The following is a 26,902-nucleotide window of genomic DNA, read 5'->3' on the forward strand; positions in this document are numbered from 1 at the left end:
CTGCAAGCAAGCTACTCATCAGCGACGACATGCAAGTGCCTGCAAACTCGTTCGCTGTGGTGTCGGTCTACAGCGCAAGTCTTTCCGACACCGCTGCACTCCTTTCGCCATCTCTACGTGTTTTCACCAGAAAAGGTTTGCTGGTTCCTTTAGCGACTGTGCAAGTCACTAATAGCAGTTCCACTATTTTTGTTCTGAACTCATCCACGTACAGTGTTACGTCGGTGTGAGGGGACTGTCTCTACAGCGTGGAACCCATCGAAGACGCACAAGTCATGGATCAACCCGATGACACGCACTGGCCAAGTTCCAGTACGCTTAGTGCTGTTTCTACATCTGCTTCATCATCCACTGATGTATTCGGTCCCTCCAATCCCGACAACTTTACACCGGGCCAGCGTTCCAAGCTTCTGGGCCTGTTGGAAGAATTCCGCTCTTCTTTCGAGATCACTCAACCTTCTCTCGGTCGCACATCCACCGTTACGCATCGCATCGACACAGGCGCTCAGCCACCACAGCGGCAACGTCCATATCACGTATCTCCCACAGAACGCCGGTGTCATCAACGAGCAAGTCGGCGACATGCTTCGCCGCAATGTTATTCGTCCGTTTAACAGCCTCTGGGCGTCTCCTGTCGTTCTCCTCAAGAAGAAGGACGGTTCTGTGCGGTTCTGTGGACTACCGACGCCTCAAAAAGATCACTCGTAAAGACGTGTACTCACTACCGCGGGTAGATAACGCAATTGACAGCCTGCAAGGAGCAGAATTTTTTTCATCCATCGATTTGCGCTCATGGTACAGGCAAGTACCTATGGCGGAAGATGCTCGACCGACGAGCGCTTTGTCACCCTCGACGGCTTGTACGAATTCGCAGTCATGCCATTTGGGCTGTGCAATGCACTCGCAACCAATGCACTCGCAACGCATGATGGTCACCGTTCTGCGTTACCTCAAATGGCACACGTGCCCGTGCTACCTCGATGACGTCGTCGTTTTCGCTCTGGACTTCTCCACGCATCTTCAACGCCTGAAGCACGTTTTAACGCGTCTGAATGACGCCAGTCTGCAACTTAACCTAAAGAAGTGCCAATTTGCAGCTCCGCAGCTGAGAATACTTGGCTACGTCGTGTCCAAGGACGGAATTTTTTCTGATTCAGCGAAGCTTCAGGCCGTGACCGAGTTCCCCAAGCCGAAATCCATCAAGGAACTGCGCAGTTTCGTAGGACTGTGTTCCTACTTTCGGCGCTTCATTCGAAGCTTCCCGACACTCATATCGCCGCTGACGAAGCTCTTCGGAAGTAATGGGCCTTTCCATTCGTGGTCATCACAGTGCGACGACGCTTTCACAACGCTCCGTCATTTGTTGACGTTGCCTCCCATACTCCGCCACTACGACCCTACGGCCCCTACAGAGGTACACACGGGCGCCAGTGGTGTCGGTCTCGGCGCTGGCCTTGCGCAGCGCAAACCAGGGTTTCCGGAATATGTCGTGGCGTATGCAAGCCGTACGCTTACTAAAGCCGAGACTAATTACACAGTCACCGAGAAAGAATGTTTGGCGATCGTCTGGGTCCTTGCAAAGTTCCGACCTTATTTGTATGGTCGCCCATTTGATGTCGTCACCGACCATCACGCACTATGCTGGTTGTCGTCATTGAAAGATCCCTCAGGCCGTCTTGCCTGGTGGACACTTCGCCTGCAAGACTACGACATCCGCGTGCTGTACCGCAATGGAAGGCAACATGCTGACACCGACGCCCTGTTGCGCTCTCCCTTGCCAGACGACAATGCCAACGACTCGGCGTCTCACCTTGCCATTTCTTCGATTAGCATTCATACCATTGCTACTAAACAGTGCAAGGATCAATGAATTGCCTCACTGATAGACTTGCTGACTGATCCAACCAATCCATCTACTCGCGCATTGCGTCGTCAAGCCCACCATTTCGCCCTTCGCGACGACCTCCTACACAGGCGCAATTACAACGGTGACGGCCGCCAGTGGCTACTAGTCATACCTCGCAGTCTGCGCTCTGCAATATGCGAATTCTTTCATTCTGATCCGCAATGTGCGCACTCCGGGGTATCGAAGACTTACCACCGCATTCGCCTACAGTACTTTTAGTGCGGCATGTACCGCTATGTGCAGAAATTCGTTCGCTCCTGCATAGATTGTCAGCGCCGCAAAGCTTCAACGCACCTGTCGCCGGTAGATCTGCAACCTCTTCCTTGCCCTGCCAGGCCCTTTGGGCGCGTTGGCATCGATTTGTATGGGCCACTTCCACTAACGTCAGCAAGTAACCACTGGGCCATTGTCGCTGTGGACCACCTCACACGATACACCGAAACGGCCGCTCTTCCCGCGGCTACAACGAGCGATGTGGCCTCCTTTCTGCTCCAACGATTCATTCTGCGACACGGTCCACCCCAGGGACTGCTCAGTGACCGAGGCCGTGTCTTCCTGTCTGAGGTCCTTGAAGCCATTCCCAAAGAGTGCAACATTGTTCACCGCAAAACTGCTGCTTACCACACGCAGACGAATGGCCTCCTCGAACGCTTCAACCGTACGCTCGGCGACATGCTCTCCAAGTACGTCACCGCCGATCACACAAATTGGGATACCATTCTACCCTTCGTCACCAATGCGTGTAATGCCGCCCCTCAAAGCACTACTGGCTTTTCGCCTTTCTATTTATTATATGGAAGGCACCCATTGCATACCATCGACACGATACTTCCATACAAGCCAGACCAGTCAGAGTGGGCACCTATTTCTGCTACAAGCTTGCTGAAGAGTGTCGAGAGCTTGCAAAAACTTTTACTGCGCATTATCAAGAGCGGCAAAAAGGCATTCGCGCTTACACTAGCACTATTGCGCCAACTTTCCTCCCTGGAGCGCTCATCTACCTCTCAATCCCGACCTCTGTAGCTGGCCTCTCTTTCAAACTACTCCCCAAATATGAAGGCCCCTAACATGTGATCAAGCGCACATCTCCGGTCAACTATGTGATCGAACCCGTCGAACAATCCTCGGACATGCGCCGCCGTGGGCGCGACATCGTCATCGTGGAGCTTCTGAAGGCTTACTATGACCCGCTCATAGTAACAAGCTGTTAAGTCGCCATGCGGTTCCCTCTTCGACACCGGGGTAATTGTAGCAAGCCTCCGAATTCTGAAATAGGTCGAACTCTTGAGTACTTTCTTGTGGAGCTACCCTACAAAGATGCGCTCATGCTAAGAGTCCGTGCTTGGCCATGACTGTCGCCATTGTGTATGCTCGCTGAATGCCGGCTAATAAGCGCCCTAACTATATATATATATATATATATATATATATATATATATATATATATATATATATATATATATATATATATATATAGTGTGAGTAATAATTCAATCGGCCAGTTAGTCTTCGTGAAGGTATGAGATATGGCACAACGGGAGCGTTGTCAACTAGGATAAATATATTTATTTAAATATATTTATCCTTGTTGACAACGCTCCCGTTGTGCCATATCTCATATATATATATAAATAAATAAATAAATAAATAAATATATATATATATATATATATATATATATATATATATATATATATATATATATATATATATATATATATATATATATATATATATATATATATATATATATATATATATATATATATATATATATATATATTGACACGTGTTTATATGAAAAAGAACGATGATAGGAATGTTTTGTGGCGTGCTGCTAGTGGGTCAGGCGGTTTTTTCGGGACGTCAAGGAAGCAAGCGTCTTGCTGTACAGCTGATCCTGAACACGCTCTTTTCGCTGCCGTAAGCTGCTGTCATCATTCGTTCACGTTGCACTGTGACACGGGTGGAGGTGCTGGGCCGCGACACTGCCCGATGCTTCACACCCCTAGTGAGAGCCATTCATCGAGCCCAGGCGTGCCTATTGCAACCCCTGTCTATTGATTCAGTCGTCGGCTACGAGGTCTTCCTCCAGATTTCAACCCCTCATAGAAGCCGTCAATAAGACATCTAGAAATGGCTAACACCAGCCCTCAGCCTGCACTTCTCGGCACCAGTCCTCCCGCTCCATCCCAGGTAACGGTTTTTCAATCGCTGGAGCCTGAATGCTTTGGTGGTGGCGCACACGAAGATGTAGAAGACTGGTTAGATCACTATGACCGTGTTGCGAAGATCAACCAGTGGTCTGCTCGGGAAAAGCTCGGCCGGGCCTACTTCTGTCTTGATGACAGTGCTCGTACTTGGTACAAGAACAGAGAAGGCAGCCTGTCCACATGGCGGGACTTTAACCAGCATATGGTTGAAGCTTTTGTCAATTTCGACAGACGTGACAGCGCCCACCAACTACTAGAGCTAAAGGTCTAAAAACCCAATGAAACGGTCGCTTTTTCGTTGAAGGCATGACACGTTTATATCGGAGGGCGGACCCGCAGATGACTGAAGATAGGACGTTGCGCTACCTCATGCGTGGCGTGAAAGAGCAGCTGTTTGCCGGAATTCTGCGCAACCCACCAAGTACTGTAGAAAACTTCATCAAAGAAGCGTCGGCTATCGAGCGGGCACTTCACCAACACTACCGACAATATGACCGCTTGTGCAGCAGCCTCATAATTCAGGCCACCGCTGTGAAGTTTGACAGTCATAGCTCCAATCGTGACATGATTAGAGAGATTGTTTGTGAAGAACTGCAAAGGTTGCGGACTCTGGTAGTGGATACACCCACGGCATCTGTCGCTCAAGTCGTCCGCGACGAAATCCGCCAAGCATTCTCGACAGCTGATCCTGCTCCCGAGCAACGTCCCATGACGTACGCCGCCACCCTTCGAAGTTCCCCACCCACTCCGCCTTCATACTACCCGCCACCTGCAACTCTTCCTTGGTCACCACCACAGGGGGAGACATCGTGGTGCCCACCCATCCAGCCCCCATGCGATCAGTCGTCTTCTGGCCTGCCATGGCCTTCGTCACGTGAGGAGTCATAACGGCATCCACAGCTTCGCCGAACAGACACCTTGTGCACTATCGACAGGCGTCCACTCTGTTTCAACTGCGGAGGTGTAGGCCACATAGCCCGCTATTGCCGGCACCGCGCCGATCCGTTTCGCCCTCTCAGGCCACGGTGTGACAGTCGACATGCCAACGACTACGTATCCCGCCGTGGCGATGTCGGTTCTCAAGGACCTCGGATGCTTCGATCCCCATTTGATGGCCGCGGGAACAGTGATTATGGGAATATAACTGATTACGGGCTGGGCTTCCGACGTCGACCACGCTCTCCTTGTCCTACCCAGTCACCTTTATTGCAGCGCCACACTTTTACCGACACCAGAGGAGCGAGGTCACCCAGCCCACACTGGGGAAACTGAAGGCGGCGACCTTAGGGCGTAAGGTTGCAGGCTGTCAAGACGAAGAAAAAACGCCCCCATTACCCACCCCAGGACGCTGTGAAACCGACAAGACGTAGTACCGACAAAACTGTGACCCAAGGCCTTACCGTTCTTGTGGACGGACAGCAAGTCAAAGTTTTAGTCGACACCGGGGCTGAGTTCTCTATTATCAGTGATGACCTTCCCGCACGCCTCAAGAAAGTAAAGACAACATGGACGGGACCTCACTTAAGGACGGTAGGCGGCCAATTACTGAAGCCTGTCGGAATGTGCACAGCAAGGCTCGACATCGGTGGCTCTACTTTCGTGGCGACTTTCATCGTTCTCGCTTCATGCTGTAAAGACATGATCATCGGAATGGTTTTTTCGAGAGAACATGGCGCCGTCATCAACGTCCCTGACAGTGTCATTACGTTTCACAACAGCCCTGATTTAGTCGATTGTTCAGAGCCGAGACATACGTCTCGTTCAAGGCCTTTGCGTCTGACGGATAACGATGTGGTTATCCCGCCACGATAGTGTACGCTTGTTTCGGTGGCGGGGGTGAGCCGTTTTAAGGCGACTGTATTGCCGACCAAATAAGCTCGCTGATATTTAGCTACAGTATTTCAGTTGCTTGAGGTCTAGTCACTGTCACTGCGGGACCAAAAACTCGCTGCTCACTAACTTCAGTGCTGAGCACCGACACCTCCTGAAGGGTACAGCCGTCGCTTACTTTGACAATACTGCAGAAGTCCAAGGCTGTTTATCTGTTTTAGATGGAGCACCTCAAGAAAAATCAGTACCCAATCTTGACATTGCTACTACGTTGTCAAGGGACGAACGAACTACACTTCTTGAGCTGCTAGCTGAATTCCAGGACTGCTTTTCCTTGATATCATGGGTCGGTCGAACGCCGCTAACAAAGCACCGAATATTTACTCACGACGCAGCAAGGCCTATACACTAGAATCCTTATCGTGTGGCTTCAAAAAATGGGAAGTGATACAGCAACAAGTCGCTAAAATGCTTGAAGATAATGTGATTCAGCCATCACAGAGCCCGTGGGCATCGCCTGTAGTACTAGTTAGGAAAAAGGACGGTACCCTGCGTTTTTGCGTTGACTGCAGGAAACTATTGATGACTCCCTCGATAGGCTTCGAAACGCTACCTACTTTTCTTCAATGGACCTCAGAAGAGAATATTGGCAGATCGAGGTAGACCCAAGAGATCGGGAAAAAACTACTTTTGTAACGCCGGGAGGTTTACATGAATTTAAGTTCTGCCCTTCGGTCTGTGCTCAGCACCCGCTACTTTTCAAAGGCTCATGAACATTGTACTTGCAGGGTTAAAGTGGAAGACCCGTTTAGTTTATCAAGACGACGTCATAGTGTTTTCCCCAACTTTTGACGAGCATCTCAAAAGGCTAAAAGTTGTTTTACAAGCCATACAATCCGCGGGCCTCACAATGAAATCAGAAAAATGCCACTTTTGTATTGAAGAACTCCTGTTTCTTGGTCATGTCGTCAGCTGCGCCGGCGTTCGGCCTAATTCTGAAAAACTTGCGGCCGTGGCACAGTTCCCAGTACCGTCCGATAAGAAAGCTGTCAGGTGCTTTCTGGGCCTATGCGCCTACTATCGCCGGTCATCGCCGACTTCGCACGGATAGCGTCGCCGTTAACTCGCCTCACTAGAGACGACGCCACCTTTGAGTGGAGCGACGAACAGCAAGCAGCGTTTAATGACCTCCGCCAACATCTTGAAACACCTCCAGTGCTGGCTCACTTCGACGAGCAAGCGCCAACAATGCTTCGTACTCACGCAAGCAATGTAGGCCCTGGAGCTGCGCTTGTGCAGTGGCAAGAAGACACGGAACGAGTGATCGCCTACGCAAGCAGGACGCTACACGCGCTGAGGCCAATTATTCAACAACTGACAAAGAATGCCTCGCCGTGGTCTAGGCAGTTATAAAATTTCGCCCGTATTTGTATGGCCGCCCTTTCAATATTCAATATATTCGCTCTGTGGGTTGACTAATTTAGGATATCCAGCCGGCCGATTAGCGCGGTAGAGTCTGAAGTTACAAGAGTTCGATAGACGGTCATACACAAGTCTGAGAAGCGCCATACGGACGCCGACTGCGTGTCTCGATCACCAGTACAGTCAGCCTCTCTTTCTGAAGACGATGATATGGCCTTCCTTGGTGTTCTCGACGCGTCCACAATTTTTCAACAACAACAGGACGATTCTCAATTGCTTGATTGGATTAATTAGGTGGACGGACGTTCTTCGAGGGCACCCAGAGTCTTTTCAAAGGCATTAGCGTCCTTTTGCTTACGCAATGACGTCCTCTACAAAAGAAACATTTCATCTATCGGAGCTGCTTATTTGCTCGTTATTCCTGCACCCCTTCGAATTGAAGTGCTTCAAGCATGTCACAACAAGCCGACGTCTGGCCATTTAGGCTACACGCACATTGACAAGAGTACAGCAAGGATACTACTGGCCACGACTTACAACAGCCGTCCAGCACTACATTCACACTTGCCTCCATTGCCAGCAACGCAAGTCACCTCCAAAGAGACCCGCCGGTCAGCTGCAACCAGTTCAGGTTCCACGTACACCGTTTGACCAGATAATAACGGATATTTTGGGACCCATTCCTACTTCTACTGCAGGAAATCACTCGGTTATAGTCACAACAGTCTACCTAACCAGATATGCCGAAACAAAAGCTATCGAAAAGAGGACCACAGCAGAAGTGGCAAGATTTTTTATTGAATATATTGTGCTACGCCACGGTGCCCCGACTATCGTGATAACCGACCGCGGAGCAGCATTTACGGCAGCTCTTTTAGACCACGTCCTGATGCTTATTGGAACGACTCACCGTAAGACCACTGCGTATCACCCGCAAACGAATGGACTAACGGCGTGCCTCAGCAGGACGATTGAAGACATGCTGTCGATGTACGCGGATGTCCGACGTAAGAATTCGTACGAAATTTTACTGTATATCACGTTCGCATACAATACGCTAAACAAGAAACAACTCGCATGACTCCATTCAGCTTGGTTCACGGACGGGAGGTACGGACAATGCTGGATGCGATGTTGCCACATGAATGGGACGCTACCGACACAGGCGCTGACGTGTTCGCTGAACGCGCGGAAGAAGCTAGGCAGCTCGCCCGCTTACGGATCCGCCAGCGACAAGACTACGACGCAGGCCGCTACGATGCTCGCCATAGAACTGTAACGTACCAAATCGGTGACAGAGTGTGGGTTTGTACACCCGCACGAAAACGTTTACTGTCCGAAAAGCTGCTAAGGCGGTACTTCGGGACATACCGGGTATGGCGCAAGCTAAGTCCCCAATGCCGACAGTCCTCAACGCCCGAGGCGTCGCAAGCACCAGCCTGAACTTGTGCATGTAGAGCGTATGAAGCCTTATGTGAGCGACTGACTGCACGTTAAAAAATACTGTGGGTCTGCATCAGCATCGGAGTGATGCTCCTATAAGGAGGGGTAAGTAGCACGTGTTTATAGGAAAAAAACGATGGTAGGAATGCTTTGTAGGTTCCAGCTAGTGGGTCAGGCGGTTTTTTTGGGACGACAACGAAGCAAGCGTTTTGCTGTACAGCTGATCCTGAACACGCTCTTTTCGCTGCCGTAAGCTCCTGTCATCATTTGTTCGCGCTGCACTGCGACAATATATATATATATATATATATATATATATATATATATATATATATATATATATATATATATATATATATATATATATATATTGTCACGTTACAACGTAACTGTAACCTGTAGATAATGGTACACAAGGACCTCAGGCTGATTCCAACAACGGCAATACGACTTTATCGTTTCTCTCTGCACGGCATACAAGCCTGCCGGCATCTATGGAAATAATACTTTCAGAACTTGTACTAGTAGCATTACCCCACTTCCCAAAGAACATCGTCCCGAAGTCACAACATAAGTACCAGACGAAAAGAAAAGTCTTACGATAAGCAGTACACAAGGGGTGTTCATAATCACTGTAAGTCTATTCAAGAAAGTTTGACGAATAGTCAGCGTTGGTAAAATGGTTTCATCCTCGAAACATGGACGACGTGTGGCTGTTGTGAACGGCGGGATTTACGAGCAATGTCCTCGTCGAGAACCTCGTAGTTTACTTCGCTGAGACGGCGGAGAACTCTACAGGGACCAAAACAGCGGCGTAACAACTTTTCCGACCGGCCTCGTTGTCGAATGGGAGTCCACAACCATACTCGTTCTCCGGGTTGGTAAGAGACATCGCGACGCCGAGCGTTCTACCGCAACGAGTCGATGCATTGTTGCTTGTGGATTCATTTGACTTCAAGCTTACGAGCGGCGTCTGCCAGTCTGATAAATTCGTTCGTCTTGACACCAATCTGGCGCCTGTCTGGTAGGGGCATGGCATCCAGCATTGTAGTGACCTCCCTGCTGTGAAGCAACCGGAATGGTGTGAATCCAGTTGTTTCTTGCACAGCGGAGTTGTAAGTGAACGTGACTTAAGGGAGGATGTCATCCCAGTTTTTGTGGTCTTGGTCAACGTACATGGATAGCATATCGGCGATCGTCTTGTTTAGTCGCTCTGTAAGGCCGTTGCTTTGTGGGTGGTATGCAGTAGTTTTTCGATGTACTGTGCCCCTAAGCTGCATGACGTCTTGTATCATCCCGGCGGTAAAAGCTGTGCCACGATCAGTTATGACAACTGCTGGTGCTCTATGTCGGAGGACGATGTTCTTCATAAAAAAAGTGGGCAGTCTTAATAGCGTTGCTACGTTGTAATGCCTTCGTTTCGCAGTAGCGCGTCATGTAATCAGTAGCGACTACATTCCAGCGGTTGCCGTCACGAGACTTGGGAAAAGGTCCGAGTAGATCCACGCCAATTTGTTGGAACGGTTGTGTCGGAGGAGTGACGGGCTTCAAAAAGTCGGCTGGGCGCTGATGTGGTGCTTTACGGCGCTGGCACTCGTGACACGTTTTCACGTAATGCTTCACGTTTAGATTGAGCTTAGGCCAGTAGTAGTGTTATCGACTCCGGTCCAAGGTACGTGTGAATCCTAAGTGGCCTGAGGAAGGCTCATCGTGACAGGCGGACAAGACATTGGCTCGTAACTCTGGCGGGACGACGAGCAAGTACTCAGTCGCGTAAGGGTCGAAGTTTCTTTTATAGAGGATATTTCTGCGAACGCAGAGCGATGATGGCGAGCGGGCGAATGCTGGTGGTGGATGCGGCGTACTGCCTTTGAGAAATTCGATGAATTGTCGAAGCTCTGAATCGTTCTTCTGCTGTTCAGCCAAGTCGGATACACTAACAGCGCAGAGAAAAGGGCCGTCGAGATCGTGATCACCTGACGCTGTCTTAAGGGGAGCTTGGGAAAGGCAGTCCGCGTCAGTATGCTTCCGGCCAGTCTTGTACACGACTGTCAAATCGAACTGCTGAAGGCATAAGCTCTACCTGGCCAGAGGTCTGAAAGGGTCTTTAAGGTTCGCCAACCACCAGAGTGCATAATGATGGGTAACAACTCTGAACGGGTGACCATACAGGTACGGTCTGAATTTAGCTATTGCCCAGACAACAGCTAGGCACTCCTTTTCAGTGGTTGTGTAATTTGCTTCCGCAGATGATAAAATTCGGCTCGCATAAGCAATAGGGCGTTCGACACCACCTTGCCACTGAACAGGGGCTGCACCAAGGCCGATGTTACTGGCGTCTGTGTGTAGTTCAGTGTCGGCATATTCGTCATAGTGTCCGAGTAAGGGCTCAGACTGGAGACGCTGCTGGAGCTTAGAGAAAGCGTGTGTTTGCTCAGGACCCCACACGAAGGGAACATCTTCTTTTGTCAAACGAGTGAGGGGTTTGGCAATGCTGCGAAATTTTGCATAAAGCGTCTGTAATATGCGCAGAGGCCTAAAAATTGACGCACATCACGTTTGTTGGCAGATGGTGGAAAATCTGCGACAGCCAATGTTTTGTCCGGGTCCGGCCGAATACCATCAGGGCTATCAAGGTGGCCGAGGAACTTTAACTCGTTGCAACCAAAATGACATTTTTCTGGTTTCAGTGATAGGCCTGCCGTGCGAATTTCAGCAAACACAGATCTAAGTCGCTGCAAGTGCTGCTGAAACGTTTGCGAGAAAACAACGACGTCGTCTAAGTAAGCAAGGCATGCTTCCCACTTGAGACCGGAGAGCACTGTCTTCATCATCCTCTGGAATGTCGCAGGGGCAGAACACAGACCAAAGGGCAGAACACAGACCTTGAGTTTGTACAGACCATCAGGCGTTATGAGTGCTGTTTTCTCTCGGTCGCGTTCATCAATTTTGATCTACCAGTAGCCACTGCGTAAATCCATAGAGGAGAATTATCGGGCGCATTGGAGGCGGTCTAGTGAGTCGTCGATGCGTGGAAGCGGATAAACGTCTTTCTTCGTGACTTTGTTGAGGTTGCGGTAGTCGACGCAAAATCGGAGAGTGCCGTCCTTCTTCTTTACTAGTACAAAGGGGGACGACAATGGACTGCTCGAGGGTTGGTTTATGCCATCTTCGAACATCTGCCTTACTTGAGAACGTATTGCTTCTTGTTCCTTTTGTGATACTCGGTAGGCGTGCTGACGTATGGGTCGCTCAGCATGGTCAGTGACCATGCCGTGCTTTACGGTTGGCGTTTGTTTTATCTTAGATGTAGACGTGAAAAAGTAGCTAAACACGCGGATGATACAGTGGATTTGCTCTTTCTGCGCACATGAGAGCTTGGGATTGACTTCTACTGTATCGGCTACCGCGGTGTCACTTTCAACGGCTGCAGAAATTGGGGCTATTGTCGGACACGCTTCATTGTCAATGGCTTCAAAATGAGCGATAGTTGTTCGCTTGGCCAAATGTTGGTATGCTCCACTAAAATTGGTGACCAACAACTCAGTCGTTCCACGTTTATATTGAATTATGGTGCGGGGAACGCAGATTTGCTGAGACAGGAGCACCGAAAGGTTGGCTTCAGCGATACCACTACCGTCACGGTCTATGTCACCCTGTACAGTAACCAACATACTGGAGCGTGACGGAAGTGTGACGGTGTCTTTGACAATGCGAAGCACAGTCTTCTGCGAATCGGTATCTCTAGGCTTCGGGCCATAGTCGTCAGGAAACGTTACGAGGCAGTCTCGACGATTGATAACGGCGCCGTGCTCGCGAAGGAAATCCATGCCAAGCATAACTTTCCGGGAGCATTCGGGAAGCACAACGAAAGAAGCAACGAATGTCGACTCACAGATTTGCAGCCTTGCGGTGCATCTCCCGATTGGTGTCAAGAGATGACCACCTGCTGTCCGAAGCTTCGGTCCATGCCCCCAAGGAGTAGTGCTTTCCTGAGTTCAGCCACAAGTTCAGCACTGATAACTAAGTAGTCGCCGCCGGTGTTGACCAGAGCAGTCACTGGATAGTTGTCGACAAGGACGGCGATGTCAGCTGAAACGGGTTCGTCCGCGATGTGAGGTGTCGGCTGAAAGGAATCGTCGAAAGTGGGCGGATGGGTCGGAGGAGGCTGTTTTGACGATAGCTTAACAGTGGTCCCAACCCCGGAAGCTGCTGATTCTAGTTTCCCGGCGTGGACTTGGGGACCTAGCGGATCGTCCCGCAGCAACATCGGTGAAAGTAGAGTATTGATTCGCGGAAGTAGAGCATCGAGGAGACGGAGAGCGTGATTGGCGTTGCTGAAGATTTGGAGACAGTAGACTTGCTAAGTTTTCTGCGATGGCGCGGGGTCGTTCTCCGTCTCTGGGTCGACGAGCGTTTGGCCGAAATCCAGGCAGGCCCATCTGTCTGTACGAGCACTCCCGTTACAAGTGACATGACTCACCGCAGTGGTTGCACAGTGGCCGATTGTCGGAAGCACGCCACATGCTAGATCTCCGCAAATTAGGTCGCGGATTTTCATAGTGTGACGGGCCCGAGAAGTACTGCGGCATCTGCAGACAAGTCGGTCGTTGGTTTTCATATTGTGGCAGGCCCGAAAAGTTCTGCGGCGTCTGCAGGCTAGTCGGTTGGGGGAAATAGCTGGCTGCCGGTGCAGGAGTGCGTACAGCTTGCGCGTACTTCAGCAGAGGAGTTTCGGTTGGAGGTGGCACTAATGGTCGTACCAGCTGCCGCACCTCTTCACGGACGACGTCTGTCAGAGCAGTCACTTGAGGCTGTGAAGGCTCTGCGTGAAGCTTTTGTAGTTCGTCGCGTACAATACTACGGACTAGCTCAACAAGGTCTCTCACGCTCGTGACATCGGGTGTTACCAAGGGTGCTGACAGACATGCAAGGTTGTCGGACCGCTCATACTGCGAAGACCGCTGTCTTAGCATTCGCTCCATTGTCGTCGTTGCACGGAGGAATTCTGCCACGGTAGCTGGTGGGTTTCGTACAAGTCCTGCAAACAGCTGCTCCTTGACACCCCGCATCAGAATGCGTACCTTTTTGTCTTCCGTCATCGCAGAATCCGCTCGACCGAACAGACGAGACATCTCCTCAACGAACATGGCCACGCTTTCATTGGGTTTTTGGTTGCGAGATTTGAGGAGACGCTCGGCTTGTTATTTCCGGTCGGCGCTACTATACGTGTTCCGCAGCTGAGCGCAAAACACTTGCCAGGTTGTCAGGGTGGCCTCGTGGTTCTCGAACCAAATACACGCCGAATCCTCCAGGTAGAAAAACATACCGCAGTTTCCAGTGCTCGTCCCACTCGTTGGCGACGGTGACTCGATCGTATTGTTCCAGCCAGTCTTCAACGTCTTCGTAGGGCTCCCCATGGAAGGGCTTTGGCGTTCGAGAGGCTGGTAGCCATGGAGCTGGCGGAGTCGTGGTCTGTTCAGTCTGGCTTGCAGTTGTCGCATATGCCATGATTCTGGAGCGTTCCGGAAGAGGGCTGATTTGGGGTGGTAGGCCTAGTTGCCACCAACTGCGTCGAAGGTTGGCTGTTTCTACCAAGGCGTCGATGTTTCTACCAAGGCGTCGATCCTGGTGTAAGCCCGTCATTATCATAGCTAACTGTCATCCTGTTAAATGCTCGTAGCATTGCAAACAAAGTAACAGATCTAGAGTGTCTGATATTATCATGGTCTCCTCACGTAATAATTATAACAGAAACACGGCTCAGCAGCCCTGTATCAAGCGACTGCATTGTTCCCGTGGGATACACCGCGTTCCGGTGGGACCGAGATTCCCGAGGGGGCGGCGTTGCGATTGTTGTGAAATCTTCAATTCGGGCAGCACTACTTGATTGCAAGTTACAGGAGTCCGTATGGTGTAAGATAACTTAGGAAAACCTGGTATACTTAATCGGAGCCGTTTAGAGACCCCCCTGTACATCGCCTGAATTTTTAGATGATCTAAATACTTTTCTTCGCAACAATATGAACGATAGCACACGGATAATAATGGCTGGTGATTTTAACCTTCCCATATTAACTGGGAAACCCTGACGCCTGGTAACATCAAAATTGCAAGTGGAGATAAATTATTAAAGATATTCTTTTCACACAATCTTACACAAATCGTGAAGGAAGCCACTAGAATAACCATAGAAACGAAGTCATTGCTCAACCTTGTGTTCGTAAGAAGCCAGTTGGATGGCTACATGGTGTCAGTGGAAGCGGGCATATTAGACCACCGGCTAGTTGTTATCAACATTGCCACAGAGAAAAGCGATCGTCCGAAGCCTGTTTCGCGTTTAACAGTTAAAAATTTTGCAGAAGCGGACGACACTTCTATTTTAGATTTTTTAGAAGTCACCTTCGACAAATATCAGTCTGCCTCAGAATACGAGTCCGTTGAGACATTGTGGAATCAATTTAAGGCAATTGTGGACACCTGTGTACAACGATTCATCCCGTATCGTCTTAAAAAGGTAAAACAACGCAGCGCATGGATAACCAGGAATATAGTTCACATGAAAAGAAAAATTAAAAGACTACGGAAAAAAGGGAGGAACACTACTGAAAAAAGGGAGGAACACTACTGAATTATCTCAAGCTCGTAAAACCCGAAAAGAAGCCTTGTCCGAATCAAAGAGTAAGTTTTTCAAACATAGTCTCGCAAAATTTATGAAGAGTGCGCCTCAGAAGTTCTGGCTTTATATGAGCGGCAGAAAAGAAAAACTGAACAGATCACTGCCGGATCGAGAACAGTGACGCAAAAGACTGAAATAGCAGACGAGTTTAACAGATTTTTCCAGTCCGTGTTCACGATGCCGTCAGATGTGCGCGGTGATAGCAACTTGCATTATTCATGCGCATGTCCTAAGGAACGCTTATTGTTTGATCAAAAAGTGTATTTTCTCGGTTGCTAAATCTAGATGCAAAGAAGGCTAGCGGCCCGGACAAGATACCAACTGCTTTTCTGAAAAGATACGCAGAATGGGTATCGTTCTTTCTTGTTATTATCTTCAAAAAATCTTTAGAAACTAACACTATTCCACAGGACTGGCTCTGCGCAATTATCATACCTTTGTTTAAAGCCGGCAACCGAATAATTATTAGTAACTATCGTCTTGTGTCACTGCCCTCTGTTTGCTGCAAAGTCATAAAGCATATAATAGCAAAGCATATCATGGTTTACTTGGAGGTTAATCAATTACTTAATGACTGTCAGCATGAATTTAGAAGTGGCAAGTCCACAGTGACGCAATTGATTCAAACAATTCATGATTTCAGCTCGGCTATAGACGATCGCAAACAAGTTGATGTAATTTGTATTGATTTTGCTAAAGCCTTTGATGTTGTAAACCATACTAAACTGCTTTTTAAACTGAGTAAAATGGGATTCAGTGAAGAAATTTTAAATTGGATTGGCGCCTACCTGAGTAAACGCAAGCAAGCAGTGAGGATTGATGATTCCTTTTCAGCTACGCTAGATGTGTTTTCAGGTGTGCCTCAAGGGTCCGTGCTTGGCCCACTGTTGTTTTTGTTGTACATAAATGATATAAGTACTATTGTAAAGCCACCTGTTAAGATGAAACTTTATGCTGATGATTGTTTGATTTATATGCCTGTGAGCTGTACTGATGGTCAACTCAAGTTGTATAAGTGCCTTGAAGATTTAAAATTGTGGTGTTGCGAATGAGATAGGCAAATTAACTTTAAAAATCAACATATGTACACATTACCAATAAGAAAAATGTTCTCAACTTCCAGTACAACATCGGGAGCAATAAACTCAGTAAAACCCCCCATTTTAAATACTCAGGAGTGACAATTACGAACAACCTAACTTGGCACCGTCACATTGAATCGGTTTGTTCTGAGTCATTTAAAAAACTGTGTTTTCTACGAGCAAAGATGCATAAAACACCGAAACACGTAAAGCTCCTTGCATACCACACATATAATAAACCTAGACTGGAATACGCCTCTGTGGTTTGGAGCCCTCACCAGAAACACTTGCTCACCAAGTTAGAACGTATTCAGAGGCGTGCAGCTCGGTTTGTGTGCTCTAGATATAGAAGGCGGGATTCAGTAACTGATATGTTAAATTCATGCAATTTAGAATCACTGGGAATTCGAAGACGGAAACAAAAACCTAAAACATTATTTCGTATAATGCAAGGGATATTCACAATACCTAAAGACGAGCACATATGCCTTCCCGGAAAACATAGCACTAGATTGAATCATGATGCCCCCATTGAACCTTTCAGTGCTCACACCGACATACTTCGGTGGTCATTTTTCCCGGATGCTATAGAACAATGGAACTCTTTACCCCGACATGTTATTAATAGTACCGATGTACAGAGAAATTGATGCTTATTTTGGTAATTGTTGAAGTACTGCCCATTCTGTTTTCCTGTGTTTATTGCTTAGTGGTTTTTTTAGGTTTTCTGTTTGTACTCATATTGTACTCCCTCCCTGTTATGACCCTCAAGGGAGGGTTATAACAGGGAGGGAGTACAATAATAAATAAATAAATAAATAAATAAATAAATAAATAAATAAATAAATAAATAAATAATTGTTAGGGCCGAGATCTTCGTGGTTACAGTGCATAGACTATTACCCAGCTCCTCCACCAGTTGTCACGTTACAACGTAACTGTAACCTGTAGATAATAGCACACAAGGACCTAAGACTAATTCGAACAACAGCAATACGGCTTTATCGTTTTTCTCTGCACGCGCATCTTCGTCCTCTTCTGAACTGCTGCACATACATGCCTGCCAGCATCTATGGAAATAATACTTTGAGAACTTGCACTAGTGGCAATATATATATATATATATATATATATAAGGGAGAGAAGTGTATACCTAAGGGCTCGTATTTTCGTGTTTTAACACAATATTAATGAGATATACCAGACAGTAATGCCAAGGAATGTACAGGGGAAGTTATTAGAACCATTGGAATGTAAATAAGAAGAAAGAAGAAAGATAAGTGGATGAAAAAAATTACCAGCTGTGAGCAGGAATCGAACCTACGACCTTCAAATAACGCGTTCGATGCTCTAACCACTGAGCTATCACAGCGGCCGTCCCTCCATCCACTTTTTGGGGTTTATATGTGAATTTAGAAGTAGGAGTGACAGTCAGCGCCATCTATAAGCCAAACAACGAGTGTGAAGACACTCTTATTCGCATGTTTGGCGTCATGTAGCACGTGAACTTATTATGAGTGGGCATATTATGAGTGCGTGAATATATATATATATATATATATATATATATATATATATATATATATTTATTTATTTATTTATATATATATATATACATATACATATATATAGAACTTGAAGGGAAGGCACGACAGGTCCGGGTATTTTCCATATTGAAATAACTTGAAGATAGCACATAAGAAAAGGATCGTATTTACTAACGTTTCGGCCGTGGCACGGCCTTCATTATATATATAACGAAAGCCGTATATATATATATATATATATATATATATATATATATATATATATATATATATATATATATATAGTGGGAGTAATAATGCAATCGGCCAGTTAGTCATCGTGAAGGTATGGGATATGGCACAACGGGAGCGTTGTCAACAAGGATAAATATATTTATTTCGCAACAGTTTCGGGAGGGGTCCTCCCTTTATCAAGGTATGAGTTATAACTCATCCCCTGATGAAGGGAGGACCCCTCCCGAAACTGTTGGGAAATAAATATATTTATCCTTGTTGACAATGCTCCCGTTGTGCCATATCCCATATATATATATATATATATATATATATATATATATATATATATATTTATATATATATATATATATATTTATATATATATATATATATATATATATATATATATTTATATATATATATATATATATATATATATATATATATATATATATATATATACCACATAGGGTACCTTAACTGAGTGCGTGAATATTCAGTCAGTTCAGCCACATGCATGGACACTAGAGCTTTCATGAGTCTTTTTGGTTTTGCACTGGAAAAATAATTGATCGATTGTCTGCCATGAACCTCAAAATATTATGACTATCACACGATGTGTGCCGGAAAAGTGGATAGTGATATCACGGAGAGGATAACAGAACACCTAATTACCGTGGTGGATGCTGCCTACATCGGTTCAGTTCGTTGATGAGAAGCCCGGTGGGAATACATGAAGATAGCAAGTATGGTTTCGTGGAGAGGGTAACGTGCGCTCGGCGCGTGCGCTCCTACTCGGCCCTCTGGTCATAGAACCTCATGTGGCCTAAACCGAAATTTGCTCTCTACACTGAACTTGATATTCACGAACATGACAGTGCAAAATGCTGAACCTCGGAAATTATTTGTTTTATTTCACAAACACTATGTTATAGTAGGTAACACAATCACCTGCAATGGAAATAATCTTAATGGACAGCGAGTCCTCATTCTGTTACGAGCAGGATGCTCGTTTCATTATTCATTCCACGTATAGCTCACTCATTGCGTCAATAAACTTGTGCCGTCAACTTATTTAGCCCACGCATCCAGCCCTTCCCCTTTGGTGTCTACAAAAAGTAGCAATCATTCAATAGCATGAACGTTCCTTTCCATATGACTTGAGAGTTTTGTACAATAACTTTACTCAAAAAAGAATATTTTGCGTTGGCACAGACAGATCTGTTTACGGATTTTTTAGGTATGTAGCTATGTACCCTATGAAAACATATGTAGAGAAGGAGAGAACGCAAAATTAGTTCTCTTATCTGTGAGCAGGTTTACTTACTGTAATAAAATGCTTAGGAACATAAAAGACAATATATTCTTCATTATACGGACTTATAGCAGCGTCAACAGTGTGGGCAGCAACCTTGCGCTTCACACTTCAGCTGGGTTGTACCACCTGCAAAACCATTCATTGAAGGTCAGAAAAATGAATTTGTAAGTCCTGACAATTTTTTGTGATGCACAGGGTGTCGTCTGAGCTATAATAAATCAATGCGGCAGTTTTCATAGTATGTGGCTTTGCAGCCGACATTACACTTAGTCGTGTGTACAGTATTATTAGCATTGGAATATTTATTGATCAGCTAAAGAGAAGAACAACCGAGAGGACAATAAAGCGTTGAAAATCTTTGCTAGCAAATTCTTGTAATCTGTTGGGGTTTTCAAGTACATGTGCAAATGATGGACATATAAACAAAAAAAATAGGCTGGTCCCATGCAGGTACAGTTGTAATCAAGGACCTGCAAAGCACGAATGAACAAGCTTGATATGTCCCTTTAATGTCAGCACAACTTTAACACATGAACGTAAATTTTGCCTTGATGACTTCCATGTAATGTTTATCATGTTTGGATGCGTCATTTATTTTCGTCATCTATTCACGCCACGTAACACAAAACCTGGTATATGTGAAAGTAATGAAACAGTTGTGAGCGCTCTATGAACGTAGCATGTAGTCATGTTGTACATAACACGCATATTGTGATTACCATGTTTGGACATGTTATTTACTTTAGTCATGTATTCACGTCACATGATAACAAATTGGGTATATGTTGAGCTAGTGAAAGGGTGGCAGGCACGCTGTATGTGAGAATGCAGTCATATTTTGAATAGCACACATGTCATGATTATTATTTTAACGTGTCATTTACCTTCGTCATCTCTTCACATCACGTGACACCAAACTTGATAAATGTGGAGCTAGCGAAACAGTCGCGAACACGCTATGAGCGTGGCATGTTGTCATTGTTGTAAATAAAGTTGAAGGAAGGGGCGGCGGGCACGCGCACGAGCCACGGACGCTGGCCCGTTCAGTTGATCCCTTCACCTTCAACGCAGCCAGACGATCGGGTCCGCTTCCCCTTCTTTATTTCTTCACACTTCGTTGTGATGCCGAAACCCACCTAATCGTCTGGACTTCAACTTCGACAATGGATCAACTCCGAGTGCAGCGTAGCTTCTACCAAACAGCCATCACCAAGGCAATATCTTCTCTCGACACCCTACATGCAGACTCGATGACCCTTGCTTCTAGGCTCCAGGAGCTCATCGAAATCATTGTGGCGAAACACGCCCACCTCATCACCTTCGACAAGGATATTCAATCTGTGCTACACGGTGAGGACCTCGAGACAGACTTGACCACAGCAAGCGAATGCGAAGATCGGGTCATCTGCGCTAAAAGGTGGGTTCAACGCGCAATTGAGCCACAGTCGCCAAACCCACCCGCATGCGTCAACGTCACAACCGCTCCACTCAGTGAGCCCCCGCGCAGGCAGATCGGAGCCAACCGAGACTTTACCTTCGCTTGGCCTTCCGACTCCTACGACGCCGTCTCACTTCGCACTGCCCAAGCTGCACATACCTAGTTTTTTAGGGGAATGACGCGAGTGGCCAAGATTATGGGACCAACTTCCAGCCAATATCGACAACAACGACTGGATTCCGAAAATTGGCAAGTTTCAATACTTATTAACATACCTGACTGGGGCAGCGAAGGCAGCCATTAGAGGCAGTCGCCTGGCCGAAGCGAACTATGACATTGCTATTCAGATCCTGTGGGACCACTTCGGTCGTTGCGGCATGCTAGTCGACGACCATCTCGGCAGTTTGCTATCAATAGCACCAGCCCGAAGTTCCGCAGTCGTAACTCTGTTAAGAAATCGGGACGATGAAGCTACATTCAACGTCAACGGCCTTGTAGGCCTCGGAGTATCTCCAGGCGAGTACGCCACGGTGCTGCAGCGTGTTCTAAAGGCGTTACCTTCGGACTTTAGTATACTCTATCACCACTGAGAACGCCACCCTTGCCGTCAGCCACCCTTGCCCTCCACTGGTGCCTTATGAGCGGAACTTTGACCCCCATACTTGCACCCTTGAGTCCTGTGCACCTCTCCTGAACACACTCTTCAGTATTGCTCACAACGTTTTCCTCGGGAACAGTTGCGGAAGAGGCTTCACGAAGAGAAGCTGTTTTCGCTTCGGCAAACGCATCATATTGGCAATGATTGCCGCTCCGCCAAAACACTGCAATGCCGCCGATGCACGGGACAACATCTAACATCTCTGTGCGACATCAACAATGGAGGATAATGATACAACATTTTTATTTATGAAAAAAGTGGAAAAAAAGAGGGAGGGGCGAATTTCAAGGGTAGTTTTCCCATTTCAGGACACCAGTGGCTGCTGCAGCTCGCCAGGCTTGATCGAGGAGACCCCTTAGGGTCTTAACGTCAGGTCGGGCGAGGACGGCTTTGCAAGGCTCCCCCATTAACATGAGTATCAGAGGCAACTGAACCTCCATAGACTTCTTCCAGCAGTCCCATGGCACGTGTTGCAACGTCGTTCATGACCCGTACCCCGGAAATTGGTTTACATATGCATTGAGGTTTATGTAGTGCCACCTTTCCATATGTGGGTAGGTATTACCCTTAATTTGTCTTAGCTGACGAGCTTGGTCAATTTTAAGCGATTTTGGCGGTGGGGCATACCGCTGTCTTGTCTTCCGTGGATGCTCGAGTATTTCGCGTGCAGTTAAAAGTTCGTACTGATTATCGGTCTCGTTGTTCACTCGGTTGCTGAGATCACGAGCGACTGTCCGCCAGCGCATTACCCGAGATACCCTCGTCGCCTGGGCACCAAATTGTGGCATGGTCGTGTATCAGCCTCTCCCCTAGTATTTTCAAGCGACATTCGGTAGAGCACCACAGAGAAAGATAATGCAGGCTTCCTGGGAACCAGACAACACTAATGCGCAGGCGTTCTCTGTCTCTTTAGTTCGAATACCTAGCACAATCGCACACGCTTCCGCCGTCGCTGCACAGGTTGTATTAATTGACGCTGCGACAGTTTTAGTGGTATGTGGCGTTGGTTTAACTGATAATACAGCTTTCGTTTGATTTAGTGGCATCAGTTTATACTACTTCGTGGCTTTCGCCAAACTGTCTTTGAAGCTGGCAAGCCCTAGCATGTCTTCTCGCCTTATAGTACAACTTACTAATGTTTCGCGGAATGGGGCAGGCGGTTATGTCTTGGGGTGTTTCCCTAATCATGGTAGTAATGTTCTCCCGGCAGTACTGTGGTATAGTAGGGTATTTCAAGCGAGTGAGGGTTTCTCTGCCTATCTTTATGAGGCATAGTCGTTCCTTCTGTGAGAGAAGTGTTGCTGCCGCAAGCTCTTCGAAATTATTGTACACACTAAGCGCTTCCGCTTTGTCATTGCGTGCATTAGGCGGCAAACCTAAGGCAGCTTTTATGCTCACAGTATTATCAAGTCAATTTATTTAATTCCTTGGGTGTGAGCTCCTGATATGGTAGCCAATACGTGACTCTACTAAATACGAAGGCTTGTACCAAGCGTAGGGTTTCCCCTTCGTTTAGTTCTTTGCAATTCGTTGTTATTTTATGAATCATTCAAGCGATGTTTTTTAGTGTACATTTTAGCATTTCGATTGTATAGCTGGCTCTTTTGCTACTTTGTAGCCATAAAGCGAATATTTTCATTGTTGGTCTCTCCGGTAGCATTTGTTCTCCTATGCTTAGTTGTATGGCTGATTTGTTTCTATAATTTCTGCCGTGAATGCGGATAAAATCTGATTTATCTAGTGCACATATCATGCCGATATCTTCAGCAAACGCCTGAAAGGTGTCGATCGCTTTTTGTAAAGTTTGCTTCTTCTTTCCCACTGAGCCTTTGTTGACCCGCAGAATGATATCAATGGCGTAGAACGCAAATTGGAGGTCTGGAATTCGCTCCAGCTGCTTTGCTAGTCAATTCATCGCTATATTAGAGAGGAGTAGAGAAAGTACTGCACCTTGCGGTGCGCCTCTATTGGGCATTGGATATTTTTGGGAGCGTATGTTGCCTATACCAATGGTTGCTGCGCGGCGGGAAAGAAATGATTTGATATAGCAAAATGTTCGAGCACCACAATTCAATGATTGAAGTTCGTCCAGTACAAGTCTATGAGAGATTGTATCGAATGTCTGGCTCAAATCCAGCGCTGCGAATACGTTCTCCCCTCCAACTGTTACATTCTAAATCACTTCATCATTTATTTGGAGGAATATATCCTGCGTAGATAATTGCTGTATGAATCCATACATGTTGTGAGACAGATAATTCTTTCTTTCTATATATTCAGAAAGCCTGGTGTGAAAAACCGTCTCAAAAAGCTTGCATATGCATGATGTCAACAATATGGGCCGAAAGATGTGAAGCATTTCACCTTTTCCAAGTTTTGGAATAATAAATATGTCGGCCTCCTTCAATTGGCTAGAAATTTCTTCCTCTGCCCAGACTTTTTCGTTAAAGTGTTGGGTAATTTTTCTCAGTTGCTTATCACTCATATTTCTCAACATCGCATTAGTTTTTCCGTCCTCTCCCGGAGCCGAATGTTTTTTACGCGACATTGCAGCCACGAATATCTCTTGCTCACTTATCAGGGAATCCATGTCCTGATTTTTTTTAAACCCTTATATTCCAGATCCTGTATTTTTTCCCCACCGCTGCCATTGTATTTCTCTCAAAGGATTTGCATCAAAGTGTCATCCTCCCCTTTAAATTATCTCGCTAAATTTGTAGTAGTTTTTGTGTTCATGCGGTGTAGCATACTTTTCAATATTGCCCACGTTTTAGTTGTAGAGAGTGTTCTCCTCAGAGAATCACAGAAGGGGACCCAAATACTAGTCTGAAGCTCTCGGGCATGTTCGTTAGCTTTTACGGATAATTCCGTGATTCTGGCTTTCAGCTTTCTATTTATTATCTTTTTTTTCCACCTTTTGATGATGCTGCGCCGGCCTTCCCTCAAGTGCATGAGGTGGGAGTCTACTGCTGCAGTTTTTTTTCATTTATTTTGATGCGATTGGTATGTAACCTGTACGTCTTCCTCGTATTGTCCACCAAGTGGTATAGCGTGTCTAGCGGCTGCTGTGTCACCGGATACTGCTTATAGGCCTCCTAATGTATTATTTTAGCAATCCCATACGACCTTTTTAGCTTCAGAGTGAAAGTAGAAAAACTGATTGTGAAGTGATCCCTCCTCATATTCTCATCAAGATTTTTCCACGATCTGCTTTTAATATTGTACGCGAATGGTAGATCTGGATATGTGTCCATGCAAACATTATTGCCCTGTGTACTGGCCGCCTGGGGCATAGTCTCTAGTTGCAGCTCGTATCTCTCTACTGCCTGAAATAAATCCGCGCCTTTCTTGGTGTTTTTCTGGTAGCCCCAACAACTATGGGGAGCATTGAAGTCGCCTGCGAAGACTAATCTGTCTTTATGTCCTATGTACCCAAAAGCCCATTCGAGCATCTCGAGAAAGTTGACGTGATGCTCTCCTGGAGGGCTGTGAATATTAAGAATAAACGTGCTGCCTTTACCCCTTTCGGTGGTATGGAGCTCAATCAGTTGGTGCTCGGCTGGGCACTCAGATTGTTGGTATACACTCCTTTCAATATATTTAGGCACCAATGTGGCGTTCCTAGATTATTTTAAATTCTGGACGCTGTAACAATCTCTTAATTTTATTACGCCCTTGCCAATTTCCTGCGAACGTATCACGTCCACTAGCGTAATTGCAGCAATCATGTATAATTTCACTGCCGCCGCTCGCTTGCGGAACGAGCAGCAGTTCCAATGCCATATCTGAATGGAGTCCGTGGTACGAGTTGTAATACTGGCAATGGCTAATCACACTCTAGACATCTGTAGAGTCAGACGCTGCCCCATTTTTAATTTTACTTGCCATGGGAGCAACCGTATCACTGCAAGTTCTTTCACGCGAGCTTTGCCATTTAAAAAAATCGCCCATGCACATAAGCCTTGTGGCTCTGCAGCTCCGCATACAATTGTTGCTGAAAGTTTTGCAAGCCGTGCCTTTGTTGCACCAGTTGGCTCATCGTTTTTTCAATACTTTCTAACGTGACAGGCTGAGTAGAGGATTTATCTGCGTGATTAGTTTTGATTAATGCACCCATGGAGTTTTGTAATTGCATCCTGAGAGTTGCTACTTCCCATTTTAGTTCGCCCAAAGACTGCTTTAAATATTGGTTTTCGGGAAGTATTCTCTGATACTCAGGGTGGGTTGTTATCGGGGTCGGCCCTCGCGCCCTTCCAGCCGCCCTGCTCACCTGCTTTTGAGTCAAGCTACCGGCCACCCCAGACGTACTGGTTAAAATAGGGGATCGGGATTGAGGGCAGGAGGTAGGTTGCGACTTTGAGGCTTCTTCTTCATGATTTTTCTTCCTTTTCTTCCGTGATCGTGCCTTGTGCCTTTTTCTTTCGGCTGTATCCACCCGGTTTTCAAGCTGTGGCCATTCTTTATTGTCGTCAGTGTCTTCTGATGCATACCACCTTGGTTTTGGCAGTGATGGCAAGGCTCCGCTAGATGCCTTTTTGTCTGCCGTCTGGTCTAGCAGCTTAGACTGCAGCTGCAATCTTTCTGGCTGCTTGCAGCTCTGGTTGCATTCTTTGCTCCCCATCAAGTGACCCTCTCCACACGTGGAACATACAGGGATTCAAGGGTAGTCTGGTTAAGGCTCCTTCATACCACAGTTGTGCTACACGGCGATGGTGGGCGTCGGGCAAACGTCTGTTCTGCGTCCCGCTTGCTTGCAGGCATAGCAGAATTGTATAGTATTTTCAAATGGAAACAGGGGACCCCGCCGTCCATATAGTATACAAATTTTGGTGTTATGGAGCCAAAGAATGTGAAAACCACTGTCTTTGTCTCTTCAAGCATCCTGGCTTTTAAGATCTCGACTCCTTGTGTCCATATGCGTAGATTTGCTAGGAGAGTGTCTGTGCTTGTGTTGGGAGTCAGACATGTATGACTCCCTTTTCGTGTGCCGTCTCCCACTGCTGCATAGGCATTAACAGAGTGCGATCATCCGTTGAAAGAAAGGCTTGTAATTTTTCTGGTTATATCAGCCACATTCTGGTTCAGAGCGGAGATTATGAATATGTTCGATGCTGACTTCAACCGGAGCAAAAATTGGCTGCCGCTTATTG

The 26,902-nt window shown here is 46.6% G+C and overlaps 1 protein-coding gene across 4 annotated transcripts in view; it reads right to left on the reverse strand.

Moving 5' to 3' along the window:
- The window catches only part of LOC142817991 (uncharacterized), a 177,627-nt gene that overhangs the window by 130,308 nt on the left and 20,417 nt on the right, over positions 1 to 26,902 (reverse strand). For all 4 annotated transcript variants that reach the window (XM_075896126.1, XM_075896127.1, XM_075896125.1 and 1 more), the window contains exon 2: positions 19,666 to 19,782. In XM_075896126.1, the coding sequence (XP_075752241.1) occupies positions 19,666 to 19,709 (44 nt within the window). In that variant the 5' untranslated portion in view covers positions 19,710 to 19,782. The remainder of the gene's footprint in view (positions 1 to 19,665; positions 19,783 to 26,902) is intronic.

The sequence above is a fragment of the Rhipicephalus microplus genome, chromosome 5 (genome assembly GCF_043290135.1).
Source record: "Rhipicephalus microplus isolate Deutch F79 chromosome 5, USDA_Rmic, whole genome shotgun sequence".
Lineage (NCBI taxonomy): Eukaryota > Metazoa > Arthropoda > Arachnida > Ixodida > Ixodidae > Rhipicephalus > Rhipicephalus microplus.